The sequence below is a fragment of the Rhinolophus ferrumequinum genome, chromosome 4 (assembly GCF_004115265.2).
Source record: "Rhinolophus ferrumequinum isolate MPI-CBG mRhiFer1 chromosome 4, mRhiFer1_v1.p, whole genome shotgun sequence".
NCBI classification, from domain to species: domain Eukaryota; kingdom Metazoa; phylum Chordata; class Mammalia; order Chiroptera; family Rhinolophidae; genus Rhinolophus; species Rhinolophus ferrumequinum.
Genome location: NC_046287.1, coordinates 46,540,094 through 46,567,473, shown reverse-complemented (window position 1 = coordinate 46,567,473; position 27,380 = coordinate 46,540,094). Strand labels below are relative to the sequence as shown.

General features: G+C 35.0%; 1 protein-coding gene across 1 annotated transcript in view; it reads right to left on the bottom strand.

The window, feature by feature from the left end:
• ITGBL1 (integrin subunit beta like 1) overlaps positions 1-27,380 on the bottom strand; it is a 193,671-nt gene that overhangs the window by 93,163 nt on the left and 73,128 nt on the right. The window contains exons 3-6 of the mRNA XM_033104269.1: positions 26,320-26,466; positions 16,325-16,447; positions 12,443-12,583; positions 8,027-8,167 (exon numbers count right to left, since the gene is read on the bottom strand). Of these exons, the coding sequence (XP_032960160.1) occupies positions 8,027-8,167; positions 12,443-12,583; positions 16,325-16,447; positions 26,320-26,466 (552 nt within the window). The remainder of the gene's footprint in view (positions 1-8,026; positions 8,168-12,442; positions 12,584-16,324; positions 16,448-26,319; positions 26,467-27,380) is intronic.

Genomic DNA, 27,380 nt, shown 5'->3' with positions numbered 1-27,380 from the left:
AAAATTGTGATTGCTAATAATAAATGTGTGCTACATGTGAGTATGATTATTTAGACCTTCACATATGAGAATTTTTATTATGAAGCTTAACTTATTAGCAATGAGATTTCAGAGGTTGCTGGGTTCTGTGGCTTTTTGCCATTTATCCCAGCTTAAAAAATTCCTACCCTTCTTCTCAACCCTCATGTAATTTAGAGCAAAATTTGCAAACAGAGCTGTATTCCAAATGTATAGATAAATAACAGTTTTTAAAACAAAATCTTTAACATTTAAAGTACAATTGATTCTGCTGTTTCATAGGTGCCAACAACTTTGAAATTCTTGAAGACAGGAAATTTCATTTCAAGAACAGTTAGATCTGTCACGAGGATGCTAGACAAAGTACAGAAAATGCTGCCAGTTGTGGAAGACCAGTTGACACTTCAACAATAAAACTGAGCAAGAGAGTTAGATTGAAAGGGGATAAAAGCTTTACTCTTAAAAGTTTAAAATACTTGTAAAGGTTGGAACAAAACATCCAGTGGTTTAGGATGCCAGGAAATCCCTGACTACCCAGGAAGATGCCACCTGCTGCTGCAGCTGCCTGGAATTCACAGACAGCAACATATGTCCAGCATGAGGGTCCCAAATCTAAGGCATTAGGGATGAGGCAGGATCCTGTGCTGGGGGTTACCAGTGACTGAAGGGAGAACGTCCTCAGTTCTCTATTTCGAATAGAGATTTAGGAGCAGTTATTTTCTATCTGAAGACCATCCACATGTCAATATAAAAAAAAATTAGGATAGAAAATATGTGTGAAAACAGCCAAAAGTTATTCATAAGGGTTAAAATTAATTAGAGTTAAAATCAGTCCAATTAATATCAAAAGAAGTCAGATTAATTATGGATGCATTAAAAAAGTCTGGAAATAATACAGCTGCTCTAGAAAAACTAGCTATATGCTGTTACTGCAGCTTCATTTTTCTAGCCCTTTGTTATTTCTGTGCTCTTTTACAAACACTAGGGGAAAATGTAGCCTATAATATCCTACACCTCTACTTCTTGTGCATTTAATGCAGCATAAGGGACCGTCTCAAGGATGACGCCTACATAAATTTATGCTTCCCCTCCAGGCATTGTAAACTCCAAGCAAAGTTGGGAGACCATAGACAGTGCGTCCTCACTCCTGCCATGTGTGTGATGATCCCTACCTTCCCGTGCCTTCTGCCTCCCCCTCAGTCTTCACCTAACCAACATGCCCTCTCAGTAACCCAGCTGCCATTGAGTGCTTACACACTGGGCTGAATTGATGAGATAGTGTCATGGCTGTGGTTGGCTATGGGATAAAAGGCTTTGCCTCTAAATATGAAAGTATCAAAGTGGGAGAATACTGTCTGGTTCAAGATGGCCTCTGCTCCTCCTCAAATGGTTCACTGAGGAGTCTTCTACACTTTGCCAGGAGTCAACATCAACTGAACAAGTTCAAGCTGAGGAAAGAAGGGTTATTAAAATATGAGTGACCTACATAACTGATCCATAATGAACGAAATTCCTGAGATTCAGTGAATACATGGCAACCAGTTTAATGATGAAATAGTGGCGTGTAGGATGTTTTTTGAAAGTTTGATTGTTTGGGGAAAGTAGGAATACCTAAATCAAATATCCCAATGAAGATCATAGAATACACAAATGTAAAAGCAAAAGAGAAAGGGTTTAAATAATTCTAGTCTAATAAAATTAAAAATAGTACTGATGTTGGTATTGCTTAATCTGTTTACTAGAGATTCATTGACAAGTTAAAATATAAATGTATTTTGCTTTCACAGTAATGAAAAATGGCATCCTACATCTTTCAATAACTCAAAGTCACCTGCTGTCAAAATATATTTCCGAATGTTATGTATCCCACTTTAAATGAAATTTAAAATTAAATGATACTTAACTGGTGTAGTTAGGAAATCACTATTGATACCCGATTCTGAAGGAGATATCAAACCTTTTGGAAAAGACAGGAAATCATAAAACGAAACTATAATTTTTCTTCTGGAGTTACTAGTCTCTCAATTCTAGTATGAAAGGTATGCCAAAGAGAGAAAAAAAAGGAATTGTTTTATAAGGATAAAATTAAGATGAAAATGTGTGGTTTTGATGTATAAAGAAGGGCTTAGAAAAGATAAGATCTATTTAGCATGGAAATCATTTCACCCCCCTTACCCTCTGGTAACCACTAAACTATTGTCTGTGTCTATGAGTTCTTGTTTCTCATTTGTTTGTCTTGTCCTTTTGTTGGTTTTGGTTTATATACCACATATCAGTGGTGGGAGATGAGGGTAAGGGAGATCCAATATATGGTGATCTGAAGGAGAACTGACTCCGGGTGGTGAACACACAATGGGATTTATAGATGATGTAATGCAGAATTGTACACCTGAAATCTATGTGATTTTACTAACAATTGTCACCCCAGTAAATTAAAAAAAAAATCATTTCATACTATATCGGGGTCTTTTATAACCAAATAGTTAAAAAGACATAAAAGAAGAAATTAGGAGACATGTGTCCTCAATCTAAATGTGTCACTGCTTACCGTTTTTGAACCTCATCACACTTGACTTTATCTTTAAAAGTAAGAGAATCAGAAGTGAATTTTACCACCATGATCTGAAATTTAATGCTTCCCTGCTAGTCTGTCAAATCTATGTATATCTATTTCGGCCTGCAAGAGTTAATTTCCTTGCTTCTAACAAATATTCCTTTAAACTCTGTAGGCAGAGGATCAGCAAAATAGAGATAACAGACACAGAATGTTGTCATTTATTCCTGCTGTCAAATGTGCAGAGAATACTCATACACATTAGAGAACTGCTTTCAAAGGTCTATGCACATGCATTAAATACGCACATACATTAAACACATGCAGTTTGGTGTTGGTATGGAGATGGGGTAGCAGCCCATTCCGTACCATATGGTCAGGGAGTTGGCAGCAAGACCACACATCAAGCGGCTTCATGCTCATGCTGGGCCGGCAGGGACTCTAAAGGCTCTCTGGCCATTGTGGTAAAGGGCGTTGACACAAAACTTATTTTTTCTTGTAATCAGCCTGCTCCTTTGAGTTAAGCTATATCTAAACTCAGAAATCTCAATCCAGGACAAATGTATCTTATTCATTATGGACAAATACTCTTTTTCTATAAAAGATATTCCTTTCTTTTAAAATGATCCAAAATGCTCTCGAGTTGGAATCTGATGTTTACAAGTAGCTTCTTGAGTAATATCAAAACCAATATGGAAAAGTTTTGAGGAGTATATTAGCCATAACTGGCACTTGCTAATATTTTTAAATCCCATTCAAAATATACTCATTTCCCTTCAAGACAATGCAAACTGAACATCCTTAATATTTTCCTTCAGTTTCTTTCTTTAATGCTTTGGTAATCCATAATGATAAATTTCCCTACATAATATGGTTCTATCAAATGATTCCATTCTGGAACTAACAGAACTCTAAGCCAGGACTAACCTTATGTTTTGATCATTTTGATTGGCGGGACAAGCTGAAAGAGTTTAAGGTCATACAGCTACATATTTTTCTAACTATGGGAGTTTGAGAAATAGACCAGAGTGGTAAGCAACCATCAGGCGTAAAGGAGTTAATTTCAGAATCAGGAAGTAAATTCAGGGGAGCAGCTCATAGAACTGAAGTCATAAACAGAGCGCACAGTACACTTCAGGATGACTGGTCACGCATGCGTCATTTTAGTCACATTCAAATTTTGTTACTGGTATCATCTCTGAGATAGGTGTGTGTGTGTGTGTGTGTGTGTGTGTGTGTGTATTTAAGAGTAATGTTTGTGTGAATATATGCATGCGTACTTATACACCATGTGGATGATGAACAACAGATAGGCATAAAAGAAGAAATAAGTAAATTTATTTGAAATCAAGGATCATATTTTAAAATATTTGTATCTCCCATAACCATGATGGAATAGGCACAAAATACCTACATTTAAGTGAATTCTTTAATAGATGAATGGACAGAGTGGGAATCAATAAATAAAATGAGAATGTTAATTAAAAGAGCCATCTTAAACTAATCCATCAGGAGATTTCCCTGGGATTTAAATAAGACCAAAACTCTCAGGATGGCAAGAATAGGAGCTAAAATAAATCAGCATTTCATCTGAACCTTAGTACATTCTAGCCTTGCATAAATCACTACAGAATATCGAGGTAGTTGGGTTATTTCTGTCTCATAACACTACGGTATTAACATACTCGATAATCAGCTGCATGGCACACTTCCTATGGTGCAACTTAGATTGGCAATTAGGAAAATTGTGAAAATTAATAATTCACTAAGGGTAATATATAGAATTCTGCAGATTTAGTAGGAATGAAGAAATACTCCCGAGATTGATGCCTGCCCCCGACTTTAATGATGTTCAGAGAAGCTTAGTTTTATAAGAATTCTGAGCATCCAGAAGCCAGTTCTTCCTTACCAAAAGAAAGTCAATTGAAGAATTTTGTTTGCATCACCTAGAGATTAAATTACATGAGTACTTAGGTTATATGTGTCTTTAGGTGACAGTTAAAAGTAGTGTGAACCTTGTCAAGTTGTTTGATTTCTTTGAAACTATTTCCTTTCTGTTAAAATATAGATAATAATGTCTCCCTCTCTGAGTTAGTGTGAACACGATGGAATGAGGTGTATGGACAAACTTGGTAAGTGTCTAACAGAGTAGGATCTCTGTTAATTTGAGTTTCTCCTTTCCTAAATTCCTCATTTTAAGTGTGGGAGGCAGGCTGTGGAGAACTAGCCTCATTCAGTTCAGTTCGACAAATGAATAATAAAGTCACAGTTACAGATTTTATGACTTATTGTCATGCCTTATTGTTCGAACTACAACCTACTACTCATCATTTCTGCCCACCCCATCTGTCTACACCTACAAAATGGAGACTACATTTAAAGGGTTAATCATTCTCTCCTAAACTCCTCCCATGAGAAACCCCAGCCACCACACAACCAAAACTGCCCAATTGCTTAATTTTCTTCTCTGAAATCTCATAGGGAAGAATGGAGAATGTGAGGAAGAGAAAAATAAGGTAAAAGGAAGAAGCGAGAGAATAGATGAAGTGGAAATTTTCAGAATCCAAGGAGTCCTCCTTTACGGCCTTCACCTGTCCAAGCTATAATAGTAATTCTAAACATAAATAACATGCATCAGCAATTGTGAACTTATAAAAGACTAAAGTGGCAACTGAAGTGTCAAGGCCCATATTCACCTCGTGTCCCTAGTCCCTCACAATGAGGGACTAGGTAGGGACCTAGTTCACACAACCATGGATCACCACTATAATGTAGTTACTTTGAAATTGTCTTTTTTTTTAAATTAAAGTTTATTGGGGCTGCCAATGGTTAGTAGTTACATAGGTTTCAGGTGTACAATTTTGTAATACATCATCTATAGATCACCCACTCCAACATCAGGATCAAGATCAGGATTATGGGTTTAAAAAGGAAGACTGTAATCTATGGTAAAGAAAGAGTATCAAGTATAATATTAGAAAACATAAACTTACAATTAGCCTGATTATCTCCTTTATTTTCCTATTTTAACTTTTTTTCAATTCATGTTTTATCTCACAATTTTAAAATGACATTCTTAAATTGTATTTCCTGAGCCCCTGTATAATTTTAATTAGCAACTCTGTGCTATGACTAAATTCTCAGGCTGAGTCCATACCCTTTAGACTCACATATTCAACAGGCTGAAAACAAACAAACGAATAAAACAAACAAACAAACAAAAAACAAAAAAACAACAACTTTGGGTTGCCATTGGTCTGTCATGATCGATATATCTAGAAATTAATTTGAGAACTTCCTTCTATAATTCCCATTTCAGTAAATGCACCAACCTATACCCAGACACTCAGACTAGATACCTGTGACTACAGCACTCCACTGCCTAAAACCATCATTAACTTCCCATTGCCTTTAGAATAAAGTTCAGCAGCAAAGCAGAAAGTCCTCCAGTTCTTGTTTCTTGCTAGCTTTACCCTTCGTTGCTTGTACATTCTGATAATAATGAACTTATTCTAGTCCCCTGCACAGATTGTATGCCTCTATTCCCTCTTCTGGGGATGCCCTTCTCGTCTCTCGGCCAGCAAGCCTACCCTTAGGGGCAAAACTGTACATGCACTGTGATCCAAAAGCCTCCTGCAATATATGAGCCGTATATCACTACCTGTGAAGAGCCTCATCGCCCTAATTAGAATGTCAATGAAGCCCAGGTCCCAACATTCTCAACCCCCTTCTCCTCATTTTAATCTATAACACTAAGCTATATATCATATATAGCACTGACCTAAGACACTGTTTTTTGTTTGTTTTAATTTGTTGTGTCTCCAGCCCTGCCAGGATATAAACTACAGGCGAAGAGGGATTTTATCTGCTGTGTTCATTGCTATGTCCCTAGTGTCGTGACCACATAAGTGAAAAAATGCATGAGTATGCAAATCTCCCATACCATAGTATGTTAAAATATTATGTTTATGTGGCAGTTTTCTTTGCTAAATAGTAAATTTCTTGAGGGTAGAATCTATGATTTTAAAAATATTTTTATATCCTAATATCTCACACAGTGCCTCTATCATAGTTTGATCGCAATAAGTGTTTTATATTAAATTAAAGTTTAAACAAAGATTTGTTTGGTAAAGAAAGAAACTTTAAATTTCTTCAGAAACATAGACCTCATTAAAATTTGGATTCTATCTCTTAGCTGTGGAGTCTTCAGCAAGCTATAGGACTTCCTTGAGCCTCAGTATCCCCAATTATAAAATGAGAATAAATATATTCCCTACCTCACAGATACTGATGAAAAATAAATGAAACAGTCTGGAAAGTGCTTAGCCTACTGTCTGGCATATAGAAGCCACTAAATAGTTGTTAGCTGTCTTATTACTATTGAGTTGATAACAATAATGATAAAGAACATTCATAGATAATGAATAATAGAAAAATCTGAAAAGGGCATCCTCTCAGGAGAACAGTATTCATGAGAAACCTCCTGAGCACGAGGGTTAATCAGAAAAGGGAAACCCTTGTGCAGTAGGAAGTTTTAGCAATAGGTTCCCCTCAGCCTGGCCAGAGAAGTCTTTGTGGTTGCATAATCATAATTAAATAGGGCAGCTCTTTATCTCCCTTTGCTGGCAAACTTTCAGGACACCAGTAGAGTCCTATCTATCTACGTACACTAATCAAGCAGCCAGGCTTAAAGAGATGCATATACATATGTCTCTGCTTTCCGGATTACCAAACATAACCGGACTGACAACCCATAAATCCATTTTTGTTAAATGACACTTTTTCAGATAAATTGGACTGTTATTTTTTTTCCCCCTTTGTCCCATTAAAAATTCTGGCAGGACTTATGTTTCCCTTGGCATTTAGATTGTAAGCTTCATAAAGTCAAGAATCATGTTTGTCTCCTTCATTGCTGGACTCAGTGGCCCGTTGCAATCCAGATCCTAGCAAATACTATCTGCTCCATAAATATTTATGAAATAAAATTTTTGAATCCACTAATTGATATTTACCTCTGTGCAAAATTAAAAAAATAAGTTTAGGATATCAATTATACCAAAGAGTGAATGCATTAAAATATCCATGAGAATTGTATTATCCTCAGTTTTATAACATATTAATATAGCTTGTCATAATGGTGCCTATCCTGTTCGTTGTCATCAGGTCTGCTAGTTTTGTATTCTCAGTTGAGCGATAGATATCTAGAGCTAATGGTTCTCCTTGGTGAGGAATTAAACTAATTTTAAGAAAAAAAAGTGCATTTTCATCTCTAGTCTTGCCCGATGTATGAATTCTCGTAAAGGTTTCCAAGAGACTAATGGGAGCACTGTGGGCATCCAGTGCTTTAGAATGTACATTCAGTTCTTCTACAGTTTCTGTGAGAATCAGAAGAATCTTAAAAAGAGGAAACTGACTCTTTTTTTATTTAAAAATAGTAATTAGGAGAGCACTTACCTGAACAGAAGTCATCAGAATATCTGTCGTAGACAGCTTTACAGTCCCTTTCATCACATTCACAGGTGTCTCCATGAATATCTCCCCAATCTCCAGTTGGGTCAACATCATGGCAAGAACATTCACCACATACACAAGTCCCTAGAGGGGAAAAATAATTTCATATGGGTCTAGTGAGGAAAAATTATGAAAGAAAGCTTCTTGCATATTGCTTGCTTTAATCTGTTCTTGCTTTGGATTTGGAAAATATGGTATGTGTACTCAGAAAAAAATATTCTACACAGGAAAAGCACCATCTAAAGTTGATAGTAGAGATTCTTTAATAAACAAAAGTTATTGTCTATGCAAATAATTTTATGGGATTATGAAATATGTCCTTAGCGCTATATTGGTTTGTCTAAAAGATAATATCAAAACATTTAAAACAACATAAGATAAAATCCTTGCCTTCAAGAAGCTTATAATCTACTGGACAAAAAGAAAGCTAATGAAAGAAAAATGAGCAAACAATAAAGGTATAAATACTAACATTTCGTAAACTAGGATAATGTGAGAAATACTGTAAAAGTCTGGGGAAGGGGAAATCAGTGTGGGCTGAAGCAATTAGGGGAGATGGTGTGGATATGTAGGGAGATGTGGAAATATTCAGGGTTCAGTTGGAGGTAGAACAAACTAAAGTCAAAAAAACAAGAATAAGCAAAGAAGGGCGAGAATGGGCATGCGGATCCTAGGGAGTTCTGCATTACTAAAACAGAAGGTGCATGTTAAGGAAATCTAAGAATAAGGTTTGCTAGATCAGATCAGCTCAGGTTATAGAGGATGGTGGAGATTAAGCAGATATATAACCTTTGTCCTTTGGAGACTCGCATAGGGATACTGCCCAATTTTAGATCATATTTACTTTTTGTGGATTATCAATCATTATCTTTAGGGCAACCAGCTAATAATTTTGGGGAAAGATAAAAAATCCCTTTCTTACCTCATATCAAAGTAAAATCTAGTTATAATAAAGATTTAAGGATATAAACTAAAACTACAAAGCATATAATAAATCCTTATTAAAAATCCCCAAAGCAATGTACTGAAAGGAAAAAAAAGAGAAATAGACTTAACTATATAAAAATCTAAAATTTGTTTGGAAGAAAAACACACACGCACATACACACAGACACACAGACACACACACACACACATACACACAAAGGATAAAAGTTGGAATAAGTAGTCATGTGTATGCAAAAGACAGAGAGCTCCTTTTGCAAACATAAACAATTCTTAGAAATCCATATCTAACAGACAAATATGCCTTGAACAAAATAGACAAAGGCAATGAACACCAATCGGAAATTTTGTAGAGAAGTAATAATGATATATAAACATGAAAAATGTTTCCACTCAATTTATGATTACTATGGCTGGGGCAGGGGACCTGTAAAACAATAGTGAGTTAGAATTATTTTGGATGTCAGATTTGTAGAGATGAAAAAGACTACTAGGATCAAGAGTTGGTGAGGGTATGGAGTACAAAATTGTCCTACCTTCTGGGTGGCAATTTCACAGTATGTACTTTGTATATATGTGATATTATTTAGCACAAGAGTCCACTTCAATTAGTATATCCAAAGGAAAGGGAGAATACACAAAAGTACATGTTCAGGAATATTAAATATAGTGGCATTCATGTAACTGAACAACAACTAGTGACATAAATATCGATCAGTGGGGAATTAGTGAAATGTGTAGCTTAGATAACCAAGCAGCCATTAACAGCAAAAATTAGGTTTTTGCTCTGTGAGCATAGAAAGGTACCCAAAACAAATGATTAAATTTTAAGAAGCAAATTACAAATGAGTATGTATAGTATGATTCAATTTTTGTATTAAATAAGAAGAAAATACATGTCAGGGAGCACACATGTGATGAATTTTTAAAAATAAGTAATAAAAGCAGACCGAAAAGGTCACGTACCAAAATTTAAAAGGGGTTACATCTATATAGTAAGATTATGAGTCACTTTCTACTTTATTATCTGCAGTTTTAAAGATCAATATACATTGCTTTCATGATAATATAAATGATGTGGTGGGACAGGCATGTTAATGTGAGTCCCATGTGAAAATGTGAATAAACCAAAGTGGACAATAAAAGACATTTTATTCTATCACCGATTAGCTGTATCCACAGCATTTGTTTTTTGACCCCTTAAGATGGAAGATGAGGTAGGTGTGTGCAGATTAGTGTCTCTCTCTTTCCTAGGAAGCGATGATAAGGAGAGGTCCAAGGTAGGTAAGAGTGGTACGTTCTGAGAAAAAAGGACTCATTGCAGTGCCCGTCCCTGACTTGCCTGCATGTGCCCCTGAATCTCACTAGCTACCAGCCTCATGTTGACATGCTGCTTCCCATTCTGCCTCTGCCTGATCTCCAAATCAGAAAGCTCTGGGCACCAGGAAGCAGGAAGACAGGAAGTGAGCTGCGAAGAGGTGGCAAGTAGTGTGTATTTCTGAAGGACGTCTGTCTCTCAGAGCCCACGTATCCCGGCTGCAGAACCAGGCTCTGATCCACAGCCCAATCAGTTCCCCCTTTTCCCCCTCTCTTTTAACACCTCAATGGTTATTTTCCACAGTAACACAGTTCGAGCTTCATACACTGACATCATAATGGTGATTACTGACCCTACTGAGTAAAAGAACTGAAGCAGAAGCATGTTCTTATATATTAAAGGAAAGCATAATGTGAATTAGTATGACATACAGTCAGATCGATTCTGTGTAAATTAAAGAGAGAACTTTTTAAATGATTCTTGTTTCAAGTTCAGGCCTTTTTCTTTCTTTTCTGTATGTACAGAAATGTGACACATTTTGCTCTTCTATATCAATTTTTAAAATGATAACATTGGTTGTGTGTTAAGGTTTTACACGTAAGTATTATTTATTAAAATGCATCATTCATTTATAGAAATGAAAAAAGTAATTTTACAGCTTTCTACACTTTTATAATGTTATAGAAGGAAATAGGGCTACTTATTTATAGCTATCATCAGGTAGGCAAAGAACAGTACAGCGTGGCTCACTTTTATCTATAAGAATAGCTGACAAAGGGACAAAAACAAGTATTTTCAAGGATTTTTTTACAAAGTGTTTAAAACCATTGGATTTAATATCAACAGTTACTTAACTTACTTTAAATTATATTTGACATCTGATTTGGTAGATTATTATTACTAGTCTATCGTTTAAGTCTTGTCGTTGTCCAGGGTTGTGTCACATTATCTTCTTCACATCTGTATGCTTTTCTTAGTGAATCCATCTTTTCTCAGTTTTTGCTAATATCTATTCAGGATTATAAGCCTGTACACCCTGAAAACAACTCAACGTTTATATATCTAGTATCCTAAGAATATTTCTAATGCACTACCACACAGACTTCAAACTTGGAAGTACAAAATGGTACGTGTTCTTCCTGTTCTGTTTTCACAAGTCCCCTCGCCCTACCAGCACACATTCTTTAATCCTGTACTCTATGTTAGGTTGGTGCCATTATCTTATCACTGGTGTGAGAAAGTAGGTATTCCCCTACACTTTCCCTTCCCCACTATAAGTGAAACCAATTGCAAGTTCTAATTCCTACGTCTGGATTTACTGGGTTTATCCCAGTGGGATTTTTGAAATGAATCTGAGGTAGAGAGTCATTCCCTCTCCAGGGTCTGGAGCCATAATAAGTGGTACATTTTCTTCCCATCTGAGGTCATGTGTTTAAAATACATATACATATATGTAAATACATATATATATATATACACACATATATATATATTTGAGTAACAGTAATGTTTTTTAAATTCATGTCTAAGGTCAGTCTGAATTTCATATGGCTATTTGATACATAGTTTTATGTATATATTGTATTCAGTACCACATTTTTATTATTGTGTATAAAAGTTAAATGACTCTGTATCAATTCTGTATTTCATCCAAGCCTTAAATTTACTCATAATTAAGACAAGAGTTGTTGTTTTTTTTTTTCGTTTTTTTTTTTTTTGCTCTCTGGATAATTAGATGCTCATGCTGGTTCTGTTAGTCAAGAGACATTTAACAAAAACATCTACAAGAATTGCCTTTTAGCTGTACTATGCTATTTCTGGATGGCAGCCAAAAAAATTACAGTCCCTATGTTAACTATTTGTTTGGTGAAGCTTAAAGAATGACGGCAACTTTCTTATTTTTCTGTTCTCTACTCAATAAAAAAAAAAAAGAATGAGAAGATTGTTGGTATAGTAAATGTTGATTTACATCAAATTCAATGATTACAAAAGACGACTTCCTCCGATGCTAAAGGAAATACAGAGAAAAAGGATTGTTAACAATTAAGAGCTTTGTTTTCCTCCCAATTACGTCGTAATGAGTATGAATGACACACCTCTGTTACTGCAGATTTTGCCATCTGGAGATGTACATCTTCGCTTGCTTTCCCAGGGGGTGATATCACACTGGAATTCACATTTATCTCCATGCCAACCAGCCTCGCAGTAACAGTTTCCACAGTAACACTTTCCATGGCCTTTACCCAAAATGAATTTTATACAGTGAGGAAAAAAGCAACTTTAAAAGCAGAATTAACTTTCTATCCCTTTGTGATCATTTCTGCCTTCTGAAATAATATAGCTACTCCACATGCATTGCTTAAAACAATCAATTATGTAGTTTAGCCCCAAAACATTATATCTGTGCCTATACTTACATAATTATACACATAAAGTGGTTCAAAGTGTCCTGTAACTTGTCCTAGCCAGGCAGCTGATTAAAATGAAAGAATTTTAAAGAAACACCGTGAAAGACTGTGAAAGTCTATTACCTTCCATTATTAAATGTATGCATCAAGCCCAAAAGTATTTAAGTACTTTCTTTAAGAGAACTTCTTGAATTAGTCATTAAAATATTTCATTTGAAATTAACTATTGAGAAACCAATGGTGCATGTTTACTTGGATGCACATTATTGATGACTGAACAATTCCTTAAACCAGAAATGTTTCACCTTTTTATTCAACTGTGTCCCACAAGCTGTTGTGTCTTGCCGCGTGGAAAAGAGGTTTTCAGCTAAATCAATGTTTAGTACTCAGTTAAACCAATAAAATATCATGGACCCTGGGTCTCGCAGTCAAATTCCCATCCTATTTGTCAAAGGAATACAAATGATAGATAAGGGCACCATCATTTTGTATCTGGACACCACCACACTCTTTCATCTCCCACCTCTCTATAAACTGTTACCCTACTCATTTGTACTTATGTCCAAGCAATCTGTAATGAATTTCACGTAATCACTTCCTACATCCATATTTACATATCTGCATCAATCTTTCTATAAATTCCCAAAAGATGACAATTCTATTACCTCAAAATCACTTCTTATATTCTCCCTTTTCGTAGTCAGGCCACCCAAATATGAACGTATGTTCTTATTCTTGTAAATATGATGAAAATCAGGGTCACACCAGATTTTGTCTTTTAGTCTAGTCTTTCTGTTTATAGGAATTTACGTTTTATCAAAGTCTAAAGCAGCATCTAGCTTTGTACTTCTCTCTCTCTTCTCCTATAGCCACAGTCCCAGAGGGTCCATGGAAACTGGTTGTGAGGCTGTTTTTCTATCTGAACACTATGGTATTTCCGGCCCATGGCAAGAGCATCAGTGGGTCTTGTGAAACTCACATAAGGAAAGGAAAATACGATAGAATATTCTGGTCCTCATATTACAGTTGTCCACCAGATGAGACTTCCTTCAAGCAGACATACATCAGAGAGACAGACAAAGAACAAGGGATGAAGAGAAAGAATGCTATAATGAGATACAGAGTAAGAAATAGGAACCCATGCATACAAAGCCATGTTTTTTTGTCTAAATGAGCTGTAATTGGGAAATTCATAGAAAACCTCTTCTTAACCTGATAGGCAGTGATCATTTCTACAGCAAATTTAATTTTAATTTTCTCACTTAAACAAACATAAAAGCTATCAAACTATACATTTATATTTATAACTACACATTATAATTATTATATATGTATAAATTTTACATTTTAATTATGTACTTAAAAATATGTCTACACGTACACAAGCACAAAATATCACATTCCAGTGCTGTATCACAAACCTCAGGAACTTGAGGATTTCACTGGAAGAAAGCAAGACAACTATACTAAAAGCTTTTTCTAGGAGTCAGTTTTGTAAAGACTTCATTAACTTCTTAAACCAAAATTTCTTTCCTCTATAATTTCAGGAAATTCAGGTAAGATGCTACATAAGTAAGGGTTACCATGACATTAACAAATTATCATAAGTCTACATTCTTCATACCCAAATTCTTGGTATATTTGTAAAATTCAGTATTCAATTAGGGTTTTACCAAAAAAAATCATTGAGATAGAGGTGAAAAGGGGAAGAAAAATCATGTATAGCTATACCTGTATGTAGGTGTGGAAAATTAAACAGATATCCTCATCACTTAAATGAAAATATTGCAACAAGACATGTTGGAATAACTGAGATAAAATATAAGCTTCAGGACAATACACATTCCAGACAACACACATCATTCTTTGCTTTGTGTAAACTGATAGAGCAAGGAAATCTCATTTTGAATTGCTTCACTGATGGGCTGTGGAATCACCTCTCAACAGATTGGTTTCCTGTGAATGACAGGTGGAAAGATGTACAATCCCAGTCAATGTCACCCCCAGAGGATGTTTACCAGAGTGCTAGTGTCTGTGGTCAGAGACTTTGCACCATGAAATTGCTTAAGCCTCAAACAAACGGAAATAATAAGTAGAAAGGTTGAGGGTTAAACATTTCCCGTTGTGTTGTTTCAGGTTAAATGCTTATATTTACACACCCAAATAGACTTTGTTTTGGTGGCGTGCATCAGAACATCCGGGCCCCAACCATGTTACCTTCCTCTTTTGTTGATCTGTAATAATTGGAAATGAAACACCAGGAGAACAAATACATAATATTTTTGGGTGGATTTATCTAATGGTTCTAATTATTTTGGACTGAGCCCTTTAGCAGAATTGTCTGAGTAGCGTCTAGCTGAGGTCACTGGCTTAAAAAAAAAAAAAATGAAAGCTTTTGTGTCTGTTGTATCATGGTGGGTTATACAGCAAGCAAAACAGAGAGAAAGAACCAAGCAGACCAAAAATAAGAGTAGCTGGATGACCACAGGTATTGAAGCTAAAATTTGTTTGTGTAAATAAGGGGACAGCTTGTCGTATGTTATTGATACTTTCTCTATGGTCTTCTGGTTCCTCCTGGACCCATTTGCCCCTGATTCTTCCGGGAAAATACTCTTTTGAAATCACCCATTCCACATGCAGGATAGCACTGGAATCTTGTCAGTGATAAATGAAATAAGCAATTGCTTATCAATAGGGAGATGAAACAAGACTAAAACATTTAATAATAGCAGAGAAGAGTTTACCTAAACTGAAGGTACTGCTCTCTACATTCCTCTCCTGTGCCAGTAGTCGCTGTTGCAAATGGAAATTCTGGGAACAGGCTTGCAGATGGGTGAGGAGGGGCTCTTCCCATGGGGCTCCCACACCAGGGCACTGATAAGGGGTCAGGACCACAATCTCTGGTGTCGGACAGACAGGAGTCTAAATTCTACTATAATTGCTGGAATGACCCTGGGTAAGTTGTTTAATCAATGTAAAGTACTTATTGCAGTGCTTGGCACTAGCAAGCATGTAAGCACTGATACAACAGAAAAATGATTCGAGTAATGATGTACTTGGAAAAGATCGTGAAAAGTGTTATATAAGTGTGTGTGTGTGTGTGTGTGTGTGTGTGTGTGTGTGTGTATTGGAGGGGGGTCATAAATTCTAGGTTAATGTCCTGTTGGTCTTAACATCCTCAATAGGACATGAGACTAAAGGCTTACGGTTTAGAAAGGGAAAGTGAATGAAATTAAAACATGCAATTGAAAGATTGGAAGAAAAGAGACAATAAAAGCAGCTAAGGTGAACACAGAAGATGGAGTCCAATTAGGACCACTTCAAATCTATGCATTTGTCCTGTTTGCCATAACATCTGGAACTCCCCTGGCAACAAACTGATTTTGCATTTAATAAGTATGAGTTACTGTGAATGGCTTAGTCTAACTCTCCTTATATGAAGTATTTTCCAAATAAAAATAGGTTCAGACTAAATAATACACTTAGTGCATCCATTTGTAAAGATAAAAGTATAATGAAACAGTTGAAAAATGCAGTACTTTATTAATTTCTCCAAGTTAATATACCTACCTCCACATATTTCTTCCGTTTCATCATCTATGCATTCTCTATCATCACACTCACAAAATTTACCATAAACGAGTCCATTTCCATCTGAATTATCACACTTACACCTGCCACAGTGACATGTACCTAAACCATTAAAACAAAGCAAAAATGGTTTGTCAAATTCATATAAATTATAACAGTGAATTTTAAACGCTTTCAAGGAGATAGTTCAATTCAGTTTAATATTCCAATTGTGTATTTCTGTGGGCATGATTAGAGAGATAACAAGACTTTCTTTCTTGAGATTATTGTAGCACAGCAATTATATTTTATAGCACTGCTATTATGATTGACCTCTAATAGATTCATGAATGTAAATTTGACCTTCTAAGTGCAAAGCTGCCTTATACATATCCACCAATCAATGCATGAATGAATATCTTCTGATTACACCTGGGTCTGAAGTGAATTAAAGCAGAAAATTCTAAGCTTTGTCAGGAAAGTAACCTTGCTCATCTCCCTCACCAGTATTTATTCAATGCTTTGGACAATATTTGAGTATACTGTTTATATAATCAATATTTGTAGAATTTATTATCAAATGCATAAATGAAAAGTTTAGATGCCCCTAATAATTTCACATCCACAGTGTTAAACTGATACACATATTCTAATGACAAGGGACCAGGGTCGGTTTTCTTAGGCATAGAGACCTGGGACCTCACCAAAACCTCAGGGCAGCTCACGGTGATACTGAAACACTAGAGGCATCTGGTCTACCACATACCATACTCAGCTAAGTGTGAGGATTTGACTATACCCCGTAGAGTTATTTCACTACAGTAAAACAGCATTCAAATGATATTGAGAAGTAGAATGTCCCTTTGAGAAACTATCTTTTTAAATACTTATTTTTCAATTTGTAATTGACCATCACAGCAATCAACGTAAATTAATTGAGATTTTACCCCTCACCAGATACCATCCTAGACTCTGGAAATGTAACAGGAGATCAACTCAGCCAAATTCTCCTCTCAGAGTTTTATACAAGTAGAAATCAATGGGATAAAATAAATAGAGAGGTATAAAGTGTTGCAAAAGCACATAGCAAGGAGATTTAACTGAGACCTGGAGGTCAAATATAGAGTCCCTGGAGGAGTAGCTCTTATTAAATAACTTAACTTAAAGTTGAGGACGGAAAACCAAACAAACAAACAAAAAGCCAAGAAAAATGCGAGATGGTGAAGAGGCCCACTTCCAGCAAGAGACAACAGCAAAGGATCTGTGGTGAAAAAGGAAATAAGAACAACAAAGAAAAACAATTGAACATAGTTGGAGTATAGACAATAATGTGGAAAGTGGTATAAAAAGAATAAGGCAACTAAAGGTGCAGTTTATGGAAGTCGTATAGTCATGTTAAAGATTTCAACTGTAATCCAAGAATAATGAGAAGCCACAGAAATATTTTCAGCAAAGGAGTCAGTTATGCAGTTTTACCAGATTACTCGGTTGTCTTATGGAGAATGAACTGAAATGAGGAACAAGTGGTTATGGGGAAATGCGTTATGACATTTGTCTGCAGGAAAGAAGATAAAGGCTGACCAGGTGGATGCCAGTGATTTTAGAAAGAAGCACACGTACTTGGGGATTTTTCCAGAAGAAAGAATATACAGAACTTGGTGACTGATTGGGTATGACTTAGTGAAAGGATGGGGAGGAACCGAAGATGATATTGATATCTACCTTGAACTACTGGATATTGGAGATTTGGAGATTGTGTTGTGGTGTACTGGAAAGAGCATGGATTTAGGACTAAGGTAGCCTTGTAGCCAAATTCAGTTTTAATCCCCACTAGCTATATCCTTTTGAAGTCATTACTTCCATCTGTAATTCTCAAATTCCTTATCTACAAATAATAACCACCTCATAGAGCTGCTGTGAGGACCAAGTGATAAATATATTATCCAACTATCTTTTTAAAAACACTACTGGGTCTGGTACAGAGTAAGCTTTCAGAAAAATTTGGGTTCTTCTCCCATTAAGATGACTAGTATATTAGTCATATTCCCAAATATTTTCTCCAGACTCACTTTATGTTTATGGGCCCCACAATGCTCTGTTTTTATACCCTCTGCATGAAACCCCAGTCACTTGTAATTTGCTATTAATATTATCTGTTAATTTTCTTTTCTCTCACATTCACATATAAATGGTGATTTTGCAAAATTTGAGCTTATTTTTCTTCTTTGAGAATACTCAAGGAAGTAAATGAGGTTTACTTTTATTAAACCTCATTTTCTTGTTTTTTTATTTTCTAGAAACAATTTTAATTTTTAAAAGTTCATTTCAAATCTAATGCTATAATTCATGGTATCGCTTCGTCTCATTTTTCTCTAATTGTCACTCCTCATTTTCACGTTCGCATTCATTGATGCTGTCTTTCAACCATCAACATAACTATTCATTAAATTTTCTTGTTGCCTGTTATATAATTGGCAATGTGGTAAGTGCTATAGAAGGTAGTAAGATGAATAAAATTAAAACTAAGTGAATCATAAACCAGGAAGAAAGAGTTAGATTATCGATAATTTTCATGTATGTATATATCCAGATGATGCAAAGGCATTTGCAATAGATTTGTGACAAATGCTTCATAGGAAGTATAAACGTGAATCTTAGTCTGGCTCTGTAAAAGAGGAAAGGCACAGTAAAGTAGTAAGTTCTGGAGTTGGCACTAGACTCATGGATAGAATTTCAACAAGTAGAGATGGGAAAAAGACTTGTAATGTTGAGGAAAGAGCCTGAGCTAAGGAATAAGGATGCAGAATTAAAGAATAGTAAAGCATCTGGCTTGAATTTGGATAAAAGGGTAGGTTGAAGATAGCTAGTAGAGGATCAAGACTATTGGTTAAGAATTTTAGAATTTAACTGTTGGAATACCTGAAGCTTTCATGGTTTGGTAGCAAGATGTAATATGGTTAGGACTGTGTATGTAGTAGTCGTTTTCAGGAAAGATGGGGAGGAACAAACAGTCTTTGTCTCTGAATTCTACAACTTCTCACTGACGTCTCCCACAGGCAGACTCATTCCCATCCACACATTCGAACCATTCCTGGCTGATGTGGGAAGTTTACAACAGCTCAGAGACTTCCTGTCTCACCCTCCAAGTAGAATTCACAACCAGGGCTCCAAGATATGGCATATGGACGCCCAGGCAAAAGTGCCAGACTCCTGTGTTCATGCTATGTCATACTGTTTCTCTTTCTTGATTGCCAGTTAACTCAGTCTCTAGGATTGGTCTTCCGCTTTCTGCTAGATTATTTTAGCTCTGACTTTTCAATCTTACTAATATAGCTTTCTCTTTCTAGGATTATTTCCCTGTCTTGAACATCAGCCTATCCCCTTGTGCAACAGTGTCAAGACTCACTTCAGTCTGGAGACTGCATTGCCTTTCTGGGCCCCCAGAGAGTCAGCTTCAGGAACCCCTTTGTCCCTCGGCTCTATCTTAGGCTGCCCTTTTTCTTATGCCCCACTCCATTTACCGCCTCTTCTCCTTCTGCTCCAAGCTGCTTCCAACAAACCACACTGTGATATGAAGTGGAAAGATTAATAGAGAGAACTCATAAACTAATGCAATTTGGTGGGAGTGGTCCTGAACTAGGCTGGTAGAAATAGACATTAAAAGAAAGACAAGTGAGAATGAGCCTGTCAAGGTACACTTGAAAGGCTTAGATTTGTTGTTTTTAGTTTTATATCCCACATATCAGTGAAATCAGATGGACCTTGACTTTTTCTGTCTGACTTATTTTGCTTAGCACTGTAATCTCAAGATCCATTCATGTTGTCGCAAATGGCACTATTTGTTAAAAATAATAATGATAATAAAAAAGAAAGGCTTAGATATTGAGAGGAGTAAGAGATAAAGAAAAGATTAAATGTGCTACTGAGCATGAATTTAACTTTTGGCCCAGCAATCTCACTCCTAGTAATTTACCCTGAAGATATACCTCCAAAAAATGTGAAAATACATATGCAGTTCATTCATGCATTATTAATATTTGTAATTTCAAAATACTGGAAACTGCCTAAATGCCCAAGCATAGGAGAGTGATGGAATAAGTTATGTCACCTGTGTAGAACTGATCCCTATGCATTCATAAAAAGAATGAGGTTTCTTTGTACTGATAGGGAGTGAATTCCAGAAAACAATGTTGAGTGGAAAAGGCAGAGTGCAAAACAGCACTTATAGCAGGCTACCTTTTACCATGGGGAAAAAAATGAAAAAATGAAAAATAATAACATACATCTATCTATCTGTTTATCTTTACCAAATATAAAAACATACACAGGTAAAGCAGAAAGCAGTAAAGTTGGTTATCTATAAGGTTATGAGGGGAAGCAGAATGAAGGTTTAAAGAAGAGAATAATGATTCACTGAGTAAGCTTTTTTGTAAAGTTTTGACTTTGGAAGCATGTTAATGTTCTATATATTATAAAATAAAATGAAATCAATGAGGATAAGGAAAAGAAAACCTAAAACTAAAAGCAGTCTGAAATAAATAAGCTCAATTATATTTCAAACAAGTACTATAACTATACTAAAGAGGGGAAAAAAGAAAGAAATTCAAGTAACTTATGAATATAGCATTTGACTATATGACCCAGTCTTGGTCATTTTGGGGGTGGGGTAAAGTTGAAAGAGGGGGTGGATTGCAAATCCTGAGATTTTTTTTTTTTTTTTGTATAGTGGTGTGTACTAAGTGATTCTAAAATACACTTTGTATGTAGTATAGGATAGAGCAAATATATTGATGTTGGGAGCGAGAGTAGAGTTCTGACTGTGGAAGATGAGACATGCAAATGTGGAAGGAGAAAAATAGAAAATAACCTGGTGGGGATGGATTGGAGTTCAATGTATTGGTGTGATTTCATGATTTTAAAATACACTTATGTGTGTGTATGTAGATATATATATTTGTACATGTATGTATATGCCTGTGTGTGTGTGTGTGTGTGTGTATGCATATGTTTACTAGCCTGTTTGCAAAATGATCTATAAAACAAATATACCCAGTAGAAGCAAGCATCCCTAATGCTCACAATTTTTATTCTACTACTGTTCTTCACTAAATGGAACCAGGTTCTTTGGAGAAATGATTAATTCCAAAGCTGTTGCAGGGCAGGAGCTATATGACTCTGAAGTATTTTGTTATGCCAGAAAGTAAAGAACTGTTAAAACAAATAATGAGGGCATGTCAGTAGGTCAGAGAAGCTAGTTTGAAGGGGCTCCAATAGTCTAATCTGGGATAATCTGAGCACCAGAATAATTAAATACAATAATGAATAATAAACCATTGAAATAATAGGAATTGTCATCCTAGTCTGATAATAAATCACTAAACCAATTAAATATCAAATAATTGGTAGAAGAGAGAAGACTCATATGTGGTAGAATATTGAGCACCAAGTGGTAAATATGGAGGGAATGTTGGAATTTGGATATCATCATTTTTCAATCATCACTGTAAACACTGGATCAGGTTAGAGTTATCCATGATGGTAAATCTGGGGTAATTTTCATGATTATTGGAGTATTTTATGATTTCGAAGTATTTCCCCCACACACTTGCTCATTTGTTACAATGATAAAATCAGTAATTATAGAGCTGAGAAATCAGACAACACCTTGACCAGGTGATCAACATTAACCTCACAAGTGAGAGCAGATGGATATCAAGTACTTCCAGATTACACATTCTGAGAAAACAAAATTATCTATCAAGTATTTTAGCAAAGGATGTGTGACATGAATGTAATCATGAAGGCATATCAGACATCCAAAATGAGTTAAATTTTATTTTGAAAAATAGTTGGGGACAATTTTCTTCAAAATTGCCAAGTCTATAATGCCGTCATCTGTGGAAATGGTCCAGGTTAAAGGGGGCTAAAGAGAGATGACACTAATTATAAGATTGCCACTGCACTGGATCCTATACAGAGGATGTGAAGATATAAGGGAAATTGTTAGGTCAATTGATAAAACTGGAATATAGATGGTAGATTTCATAAAAGTATTGTATCAGTGTTAAAAAAAAGATAGAGGTACACATATTTGAAAAATGTGTTCTGTATTTAAATGTTTTCATCTATTAAAACAATTCTGTAAATTTTCTTCTTTAAGATATGTTAATGTAGTATGTCATATATTTATATTTCTTAATGTGGAAACATCATTGGATACCTAAGCTAACTCCTCTTTGTTATAATGTATTAGGTTGGTGCAAAAGTAATAGCAGTTTAAAAGGTTAAAAATAATTGCAAAAACCACAATTATTTTTGCACCAACCTAATATTATGTAAAAGAAAAAAATAATAACCTGGATTTATGATAATTTAAAAATGAAACCAATAAATAAATAAATGTAATAATAGACAACAAAGAAACAACAGAGAATTCAAGTTTTATTATTGAAAGAAATTTGTAAAGCATGAAGTTTTCAAAATGAAAGAGGCTGTGTGTGAGTGTGTGTGTGTGTGTGTGTGTGTGTGTGTTTGGAGAGGTGGGTGTTATAAACTGAAGTAGAGAAATCCTACTGAAAGGAAAGAACAGACTCAAGTTCTGGAGAGAAGTGAAGAGAATATCAACAAACCTAGAAAGTGGCCTGACTGCTAAGTCCATTTGTCAGGGCCCCCCAGTGGTCCACTCACACCTTCCTTTGGGTATGGCCTCGGTTACCACAGGAAAAAACCTCACCACACTTAATCTACACAGAGAAATTGATCACAAAGACTGTTGAAAGGTCTTAGCTCTGCTTGGATTAAAGGGCTCTACCAACAAAGTGAGCTTCAGGAAGGAAGGTATTTATTCATGTAGTCAAATCTTTGCTTTCAGCAGGAAGAGCAATGGCTCACCATCTCAGATCTACATATGAATTACACAGAAACCTTTAATAACTCACTGTAGTCCAAATCACACTCCAAGACAATTGCATCATAGCTTCTGGTTTGGGACAGGAGTATTCATAAATTCAACCAGGATTGAGAAAAGCGGATTTGGAGGCTCCACATATGACAAGGATGCCCTCTTTCACCACCACTATTAAACATAGTATTGGAAGTCTTCGCCAGAGCATCAGGCAAGAGAAAGAAATAAAGGGCATCCAAATTAAGAATGACGAAGTCAAATTGTCACTTTTTGCAGATGACGTGATGCTTTATATAGAAAACCTTAAAGACTCAAAAAAAAATCTATTACAAACAATATACACAAAATCAATGTACAAAAAAACCTTGTGTTCCAATATAGTACCAATGAAATTTCAGAAAAAGAAATGAAAAAAAAAATTTCCTTTTGCAATTGCAACAAATAAATAAATAAATAAAATACCTAGGAATCAACTGAACAAAGGATGTGAAGGACCTATCCACTGAAAACAAGATATTAATAAAAGAAACTGAAGAAGACACAAAGACATGGAAAGTTATTCCGTGTTCATTGATTGGAAGAATCAAAATAGTTAAAATGGCCATACTATCCAAAGCAATATACAGGTGTAATGCAATCCCCATCAAAATCCCAATAGCATTTTTTCAAGAAATAGAACAAAAAATCATCAGATTTGTATGGAATTACAAAAGACCTTGAATAGCCAAAACAATCCTGAGAAAAAAGAACAAAGCTGGAGGTATCACACTCCCTGACTTCAATTTATACTACAAAGCAACAATAATCAAAACACCACGGTACTGGCAGAAAAACAAACACACAGACCAATGGAACAGAATTGAGAATCCAGAAATAAAGCCACATATATATATGGGCAAATTTTTGACAAAGAAGCCAAAAAACATACAATGGAGAAAAGAAAGCCTATTCAATAAATAGTGCTGGGAAAATTGGAAATCCATGTGCAAAAGAATGAAACTAGACTGCTGTCATCATATACCAAAATTAACTCAAAATGGATTAAAGACTTAGATATAAGACCCGAAACAATAAATTGCATAGAAAAAGACATAGGTACTAAACTTATGGATCTTGGATTTAGAGAAGATTTTATGAATTTGACCTTAAAGACGAGGGAAGTAAAAGCAAAAACGAATGGAATTACATCAAACTAAAAAGCTTCTGCCCAGCAAAGAAACCATCAACAAGACAAAGAGGCAATCAAGTGAATAGAAGAAATATTTGCCAACAACACCTCTGATAACAGGCTAATATCCAAAATACAGATGCACATTTTAAAAAAGGGAAAAAACTGTATTAAAATTACACTGATGGTAACCACTTTGAGCACCTCTTGTAATTGCTGAAGTCAAATATGACTTGTATTCATCTTTTGTTATTGGTATATGTTGATCGCTTCTCGGCCTTTTGGCTAAGATCAAGTATGGTACATATTGAGTATTACAATTTTAATACAGTTTTTGCCTTTCTTAAAATTTGTATACATTTTTGATATCCTCTGTATATTTAAAAAAAAAAGTATATAATTCAACAACAACAACAAAAAAATACAATTCAAAAGTAGGCAAAGAATCTAAACTGACACTTCTCCCAAGAAGACATACAAACAGCCAAGAGATACAGGAAAAGATGCTCAATTTCACTAGCTATGAGAATCAACACCACAATTAGACAATACCTTACACCTGTTAGAATGGCTATTATTAACAAGAGAAGTAATAATAAGTGTTGAAGAGGCTGTGGAGAAAAAGGAACACTTGTACACTGCTGGTGGGAATGCAAATTGGTACAGCCCCTGTGGAAAACACTATGGAGGTTCCTCAAAATATTAAGAATAAAATTAACATAAAACCCATCAATCCCTCTTCTGGGTATCTGCCCAAAAAATCTGAAAACATTTATCTGTAAAGATGTACGTACCCCTATGTTCAGTGTTGCATTATTCATAGTGGCCAAGACATGGAAGCAACTGCAGTGTCCTTAGATAACTAGATAAAGAAGATGTGGTACATACATACAATGGAATACTACTCAGCCTTATTTTCTTATAAAAGATGAAATACTGCCGTTTGCAACAACATGGATGGATCTTGAGATTATCATGCTAAGTGAAATAAGTCAGACAGAAAAAGTCAAGAACCATAGGATTTCACTCAAATGTCGAATATAAAACTAAAAGCAATAAACAAGAAAAACAAACAAAAACTCATAGATGCAGACAACAATTTAATGATACCAGAGGGTAAGGGATGGGGGTTAAAAAGAGTAAAGAGGATCAAATACATGGTGACAGAAGGAGATTTGACTTTGGGTGGTAAACATACAATGCAGTATATAGATGATGTATTATAGAATTGTACACTTGAAACCTATATAATTTTATTAACCAGTCACCCCAATAAATTTAATTTAAAAAAGTAATTATAGTAACACTTGCTAAAAACCATTGAAATTGAAACTGTAGTTGTTTTTTTGTTTTTTGCTTGTTTTTTAATATGGTTTTGGTAATGAATTTTAATAGTTTCTTTGTAAATTTTTAAGAAATATTGTTCAATGATTTCTATGAGATATGAAAATATTTTGGTCAAAGAATCTTGCTGTCACTATATTCTTCAATGAGTTTCACATCCATTGCATCTGAAACATCTATCAAATTAAAAAAGGTTTGGTTCTATTTGATGCTAAGGTATAAATTCAAAGCACTCTTGATCTTGAAAATAATTAAGTCACTTCATATAAACCATTTTTAAAAGATTTAATTCAGTATTCAAAATCATGACTCACAATTTACATAAAATGTTATCAGAGTGTTGTTTCCAATGAATATCCTACTTGAAAGAGATATTTGAAACAGCTGGAGAATATCAAACTTGCCAGTCTCAGCAAGATGACATTTTTTTCTATTGATTTATCTGAATTTCATTTCTAAAAAATATACTCAAATGCAGTCTCATTCAGATGGTTAATATTTCTCAGTGCCTACACACTTCCATTAAAAAACAAAATTTGATTATTTCACTTATGAATTTCTATAGGATAGAATTCTTACCTGCATTAGAGCAGATGATATCTTGGGAATTCTTACACATTTGGTTACTTTTTTTCTTTGTCAGGTCACAGTTAGTTGGATACTGGCAAGCGTCCCCAGACCATCCTTTGTCACATTTGCACTTTCCACAGTCACACTTACCATGGCCTGAGGATTTAACAACATCCAGTTAGTCTAAAATTGTTTTCCAAAGGAAATCATTATTGTACCTAAAAATTTTAAGGGTAATGTTAGTTCAAGATCAGCTATAATAAATTAAAACATATATAGATACTGAGGGGTAACTCTATTATATACAGTATAATGGAGTGTGTGGATTTTATTTTAATAATCAACTTTGATAAATCATGCTAAAACTGTAAATTAATTTATAGAGACATTAGGACAGATGATAAACCAGAAGTCTAATAAACCATATCAGAAAATTTAGCATAGAATAAACAAATCTAGCTAGCATCTTCACATTTCAGAGACAAAAGCCTAGTAAAAATTATTTCCATTTAAGTACATTTTGTAACACATAAAACTACAAGAACTACAAGAACACAAGAACTACAAGAACACATAAAACTGTAAGAAACCTATGTGAAACTCCACTAAACTAAATTTTGGCTTTATATTTATTTGAATTTAACATGTAATAAAATTGTATAGATATATTACATACCACCTTGGATAAGATAGATGTGAAAAATAGGTATATATCTTGTTTCTCAATAAGGACATTTGGTTCAAGAATCAAAAGGATAAGGTCCACGTTCATCCACCTGCACAGAAATTTCTCAGCCTTTCGTGTTTTCAAATCAACACTTTGCTGTTTTTATTGTTGTGATCATAACTTTATTAACTCTTGCTTGCTGAAGACTGCTAATGTTTTATTGACTACATGTTAGACGGACCAAAGTGTAAAACACGTACAATCCTTGGTCTTTGTCCTCGAAGAATTTACAACAGCAAAGTTGAGGCTGATATACAAAGAGGATTGTTTGTCAGACCTTGTATTAAGATTAGACCTTGTATTACTATAGTCGATGACCTACAGAAATAAGAAGGAAGAGACT